Genomic DNA, 7,087 nt, shown 5'->3' with positions numbered 1-7,087 from the left:
TGAAAAAAATATATATTTAGGCAAAATAAGAAAAAAGGACACATCTTCATTCTGCTCAAAAGTTTACACCCCTGGCTCTTAATGCATCTTGTTTCCATCTAAAGCATCAGTGAGCGTTTGAACCTTCTGTAATAGTTGCATATGAGTCCCTCAGTTGTCCTCAGTCTGAAAAGACGGACCTTAAAATCATAGTCATTACTGAAAAGGCTTAAAATATGCAAAAATGCTGACAACCAAAGAATTTGTGGGACCTGAAGGATTTTTCTAAAGAACAGCAGGCAGTTTAACTCTTCAGGACAAACAAGGGACTCATGAACAATTATCACTAAACAAACAAACAACAACAAAAAAAAACAGATGTGAATCATTCAGGTAACAACACAGTATTAAAAATCAAGTGCATGTAAACTTTTGTAATTTTTATAAATTCAACTATTGTTTTCTCTTGTGGCCTTTATGTATGTCTTTTATGTGAACTATCTTATTCAAGTCAGTGCTAAATAAAACAATAACATGCATGTATGATCCCTCTAATTTTGCTAAAATAATTAACTTTTTGCAGATTCTGCAAGGTGTATGTAAACTTTTGACTTTAACTGTACATACACGCACAGACATGAAAACATCCCTGACACAAAACCACCAGGACAAGAAATGTCCTTATGTTCTTGACATATTCTAATCAACACATTGTCTTGCTATCGTGCTTTGAGGAAGTCTAAAATCCATCTGTTAAACCTGAATGACTGAGATACAAAGAGCATGGGAGGCAAAAGCCAAGCCATGGCAGGCCAAGCCTGGATACTAGCGAAGGCGCTGAAAACACTCATGGTCTCTTCTACGTCTTATCGCGGGCTGCTGGGCCGTGTCCAGTCTAGCTCAAATAAACCGGCAGAAACTATCAAAATAAAGGAAGTGGCCTCCCGACCTGGCGAGCCTGCAAAAGGGTGATATTGTTTTTATTAGGGCAGTCAATGTGACACCTCCCTTCATTAGTCAGTGTTCTGTATCGTCTATGAAAACGACAGGTCTGATAAGGTTTTCAGAGCCATCCCATTAATCAACAGCATGGCCCTAGAGAGGAAAGGAGACGACAATGGAAAAAGTCGTCAACGTGAATGACAGGGAAGTGCTGGGAGCCTTAGTCGCCACAAGGGAAGGACACAAGTGTAGATCAGCCATCTAAAGCTGGTAACAATAGAGTCTGAGGTACAGTATGAGAAAAACTGTCATATCTCCTATGCTTTACAAGTAGACTCACAAATGACAACGGTGACATCAATAGCTATACACTCAGTATATGAATATAACATTCAGTTTTACACTGCTTTATTAAACTTCAAATACACTCAAATCAATGTAATGCAATTATTCAACCGAGTGGTACCCGGTTTACTTGTCTGATTGTGTGGACGATAACTTTTTCGCTAGCTGTGTGCGGTTGCAGAAGCAGATGTGAGAACCAGGTCTGCCGGTTGACTTTGAAATGGAACCTGCTGGCCACTCCTGGAGAGGGAACGCCTCTGCTTTCGGCAGATCTTCAGGAGCTTCCTCTACCGGGATCCACTGCGTTTTTGTTTCTTCAAAATCCCACTTCATAAATCAGAGAAAAATTGTGTTTAGTAGGAATTAGAATATAAATAAGAATGAATAAATATAGGAATTATCCACAAAATATCCACAATTAATGAATACTTTTAATTAAATCATTTCATAAATGATTCAATATATAAATTTAGTAAATAAAAATCCTTTATGTAATAAATACATTTAATGAATAATTAAATCTAATTTAAATAAAAAGCATTTAATGAAGACATTTAATAATTAAATCATTTAATAACGCACTTAATAAATAATTGTATAAATATGTAAATCATTTCATAAATAAAAATAAAAACATTTAATGAATCATTTAATAAAACTATTAAATAAAATAAAAACATTTGCTAAATAATTTAATATATAAATCTTTTAATAAATAACTGATTTAAGTAACTTAATGAATGCAAATAAACACATTTAAAAATAATTTAACAAAAAGCATTCAATGAATACATGTAATGAATAAATAATTTAATGATTTTTTTTAATAAAAAGCATTTCATAAACAACTTAAATATATAAATAATTTAATGAAAATATATACATTTAATAATTAATTTAATCAACAAAATGAAATAAAAAGCATTTAATAAAGAAATTATTTAATCAATAAAATGCATTTCATAATTTAATTAAAATACATATTAAATTCAATTTATGTAATTTTATAAATTTAAAATACATGCATTTAATGAATAATTTAATAAACAAAAAAGGAAATAAATTGCATTTAATAAATACATTTAATGAATAATTTAATCTATAAAATGCTTGTAATAAATAAAAATACAATTCCTTTAAGTAATTTATTAAATACATTTAATTAATTAATTTAATAAATAAGCATTTCATAATCTAAGAAATATAAAAATCTTTTAAATGAAATTAAAGTAATTTAATAAACACTTAAGAAATATTTAATTTAAGAAAAAAATAATAAAATGCATTTAATAAATACATTTAATGATTAAATTATTTCATAAATTACATTTTCATAAAAAGTAATAAATATACAAAAAAACAAATACATTTAAAGAATAATTTATTAAATAAATCGCATTACATAAACAATTTAATACAGACAAAGTAATTTAATAAATACATTTATTTAACAAAAATAAATAGATACATTAATAATAATAGATTTAATAAATATTTTTTTTTAATTATGTCATAATAATAAAGAATAATAAGTAATAACTAATCATGGATGCATTTCCCAAAAGCAACTATGGTCACAAGTTCCATCATTACCAATAGAGTTCAATGGAACTAACGACCATAGTTAGCTAACAATGCTTTTGGGAAACGCACCCCAGATTGAAAGAATAAAAAAAAAAAAAAAAAAAAAAAAAAACAACATGAATTCTACTTATGTGTCACACAAAAAAAAGAAACTCATAGGTTTGCAATGAGATGAGGTTGTGAACATCATGATTTGGGGTGAGTACATTTTTATTACAGGCTAAGCTGTCCTTTACGCCTCAACATCTGCACAGGAATGTTTAGCTACTCACAGGCACAGACACAAACAACCCCTCCTCAAAGAACAGGGTTAAGAAAACCCCTCGGCCCGTCCACTGTTCTCCACGCATCGGCCGGCGCGACAAACCCGCTCTTAAAATAGCAGAGGGCCAAATCTCCTGTAGACTGAACAAGCATTTTGTACCACTTCCGACGCAAAAAGGTCCTGCCCTGTTCCTTTATTATAGATCTTTAACAGCAGAACAATCAAGCAACAACAAAAACTTCTGGAACACCAATCCCAGCTTTCTCTTTCACAAATGCTTACAGTAAATGACACAATAGAATGGAATTGCAAGAATCTCACATTTCGATTGGTCATAGTTCTGCCCAAAAATGCCCAAAAGCAATTTTTCCCCTCTCATGATGATACTGATGTTTAATTATTTTGTTCAACTCTCAAAGCTAATGTATGAGTCTTTATATAACAAATATTACTTATTTTACAATTCCGCCTAGTGAATTATACTAGTGGCTCAGAAATTGAACAGTTTCATACATTTGTCACTGGAAGACTGCTCTTGACATGAAGAAAGATGTCATGGTCTGAACTCTGAGCTGTCCTTTATCACACACAGTGTCTGAGGAGGTTCACATGCTAAGCTTTTTCCTGTTTAGTGAATAAAACAAAGTTCAATTGTTTTCGTCCAGGGCGATTTGCCTTTGTTTTAGATTAAATGACATCCTCAATCACTTGGCATTCTCAAAAGCCACTTAGAGAGCCAAGAAAGGACTAGACGGCAACACAATGACATTTTCAGCGATCATGTAGCGCATACAATTTATAGCGAGGTGCTATATTGAGTGATTAGATTATACACTATTTTTTTTTTTTCAGATGAGCGTGCTAGCAGTATGTTGAGGAGATATTGTAGATAAAACTATTTGAAAGTTTAAGACATTAAAACATTCATTTTACATGTGATTTTTCATGTCACCTTTTGTCTTTAAAACTCTGCTACCATCTACCCTCAGAAAACAGTACTGCAGCCTCCAAATATTACATTTTGTGTTCAATATTAGTTATTCCATAGAATTTATAAATTATAGATTTGTTAGGTTCTAAATTTCTATAGATAGATAGATATAACATTTATAAATGTTATAAATTATTTATATTTATATATTTGTTATATATTTTATATTTAGAACATTTGTAACAACCATATAATGAATAAAATATATTCTATCATTATATTTATACATTTAAGATATGTAAATAACAAAAATACTATATAATATATACACTACCAGTAGGGCTGGGCAGTATGACCAAAATTTTATTTCACGGTAATGATATTTTTCACGATATAGTTTTTTTATTTAGGTAGTTATTCCAAAAAAAATATACAAAAGGGCTTTATATAATAAATAAGCTTGAATATTTAAGAAAAGGACTTGATCTTATTTGATTATTATGAGTTGGCCACGCCCACTTATTTACATTTCAGGGTACACACAGAATAAAAAAAATTCTTTAATGGTACAGATTTCATTCCACGGTAACGATATATACCGCCATACCGCCCAGCCCTAACTACCAGTTAAAAGTTTAACTATAAGACTTAAGTATCTTCCGCTTACAAGCTTGCATTTATTAGACCCAAAGTACATCAAAAACAGTAAAATTATGAATTATCAAATTAAAATATTTTATATGACTTTAAAATAACTGCTTTCTATTTGAATACATTTTAAAATGTAATTTATTCCTGTGATCAAAGCTACATTTTCAGCATCATCGTCTTCAGTGTCACATGAGGAGGGTTATAGAAATTAATATTTTTATTTAGCAAGGATGCTTTAAATTGACCAAAAGTTATGATAAAGACATTTATAAAGTTACAAAAGATTTCTATTTCAGATGAATGCTGTTCTTCTGAACGTTCTATTCATCAAAGAAACTTGAAAAAAAATCTACTCAGCAGTTTTCAACATAATAACAATAAAATTAGTAATACATGTTTTTGTGCAGCAAATTGAGCAGAATATTAAAATGATTTCTGAAGAATCATGTAACTGGAGTAATGACACAAAATTCAGCTTTGAAATCACAGGAACAAATTAAATTAAAGTATATATATATATATATATATATATATATATATATATATATATATATATATATATATATATATATATATATATATGCATAAACACATTCAGCTGTGTGAATGCGTGTAGGTCTCAGGTTCTTAGACAATCCAGGTCGGATAATTTCGAGTCATTTCAAAGCATGCCATGTAACGTGCAACTCTGAAAAGAAAAAGATTTGGGTCCTAACCTCTAGTTCAGATCCGAGAGAGGACGAATCAGTCGAGGTACCAGAAGAACACTGTTCATCAACCCGCACCACCCTGACAGTCCTCTTCAGAGGAAGATTCTCTGATGAGCCGTCCCGAGAGATGGTCACTTCCTTGAGACAAACCTGGAAGAGGCACCAGTCAAATTTACCATGACTTTTGATAGATAATCATTATCATATCTTTTGAACTGTAATACACACAAGATAAAACCTTAAAGGATTAGTTCAAGGCTCTACACAATCCCAGCTGAGCAAAAGGGTTTAATTCAGTGAAACGATCTGCCATTTTCTAAAAAAAAAAAAAAAAAAAACACTGTGAACCGCGTCCACGACTTAACATATTACATAATTAAATTTGAAAAGTCACATGCAGTTAGTTCTTCTGATCTGTGCTCTCCAGTTCAAAAAGGTTGGGTAGACTGAAAAGTTCCACCTCTCTTTCTCTTCCAACTTTTAAATCATCTGACATTGTTTTACCTTTTTAGTAAGGTAGTTTGACTGTCTTTGCATGCTCACTTTGTAAACACTGGGTCTGCACCTCAATGACCTTTCCAACATGACTACATAATGTGTGGAGTCAACTAGTGCAAGACAAGCATTTGTAGTTAAAAAAAAAAAAGTATATAATTTAGATATAGTATATAATTAATATAGTCTAGATAAGACCCTTATTCCTCATCTGGGATCGTGTAGAGCCCTTTGAAGCTGTATTGAAACTGCAGTTTGGACCTTCAACCCGTTGAAGTCCGCTACATGGAGACAAACCCCACAATGTTTTCATCAAAAGTCTTAATTTCTTTTCAATTAAACAAGAAATACATGAACATCTTGGATGACATGGGGGGTGATTAAATTATCATGAAATTTTTTACCTTCCTCATTGGCTGTATGTTGACATCCATGTAGAGACCCATGTCAGTCCCTTTGGGAGAAATGCCTCTTGCTGAGAGGTGCTTCTTACTGCAGCATTCAACATTGTTGTTGCACAGCTGACCAGAGACAGAAGAGTCGCCTAGTAAAGATTCAGTATCCGAGTCTAAGGACCGGACAGAAGGGCGTTTATGGTTGGATCTGTAACAGATGAGGAACACAATCTGAAAACTTAAAGTTAAGGAGTAGACTAAGAACACTGGTACATTAAATGCAGTCTTTCCAGACCCTGATTCACTCACAGTCTGTTTTAAAGGATACAAAAAAATCCAGAACTGCACAGCTGACAGCAGAGAGTATCCATGGCATTGCTTTGACAACAGATCTAAGCCGTGTGTCATAGAGAAGAATGGCAGAGGCATATAGAGATCCAGCTACAGAAGACAAAACTCTAGAGGACACCTGCACAGCAGAATTCTGCTCTCCTCTATTCTACAAAAGACAGAAAGACAAGAAAATTGTGCACACAGTTAATCTAAAAATAAAAATGTACTCACCCTTAGGCCATCCCAGATGTAAAAGAGTTTTAGCATGATAACAGATTTGGAGAAATTAAAAGAGTAGTTCACTTTCAGAACAAAAATGTACAGATAATGTACTCACCCCCTTGTCATCCAAGATGTTCATGTCTTTCTTTTTTCAGTCGTAATGAAATTATGTTTTTGAGGAACACAATTTAGTATTTCTCTCCATATAATGGACTCCTATAGTGCCCCCAAATTT

The 7,087-nt window shown here is 32.0% G+C and overlaps 1 protein-coding gene across 1 annotated transcript in view; it reads right to left on the bottom strand.

The window, feature by feature from the left end:
* Positions 1-1,392: 1,392 nt before the first annotated feature.
* The window catches only part of tmem44 (transmembrane protein 44), a 40,189-nt gene continuing 34,494 nt past the window's right edge, over positions 1,393-7,087 (bottom strand). The window contains exons 5-8 of the mRNA XM_073826388.1: positions 6,626-6,796; positions 6,307-6,528; positions 5,414-5,557; positions 1,393-1,593 (exon numbers count right to left, since the gene is read on the bottom strand). Of these exons, the coding sequence (XP_073682489.1) occupies positions 1,393-1,593; positions 5,414-5,557; positions 6,307-6,528; positions 6,626-6,796 (738 nt within the window). The remainder of the gene's footprint in view (positions 1,594-5,413; positions 5,558-6,306; positions 6,529-6,625; positions 6,797-7,087) is intronic.

The sequence above is a fragment of the Garra rufa genome, chromosome 20 (assembly GCF_049309525.1).
Source record: "Garra rufa chromosome 20, GarRuf1.0, whole genome shotgun sequence".
In the NCBI taxonomy this organism is placed as follows: domain Eukaryota; kingdom Metazoa; phylum Chordata; class Actinopteri; order Cypriniformes; family Cyprinidae; genus Garra; species Garra rufa.
The sequence above is the reverse complement of the archived record's forward strand: the minus strand, read 5'-3'. Positions and strand labels throughout refer to the sequence as shown.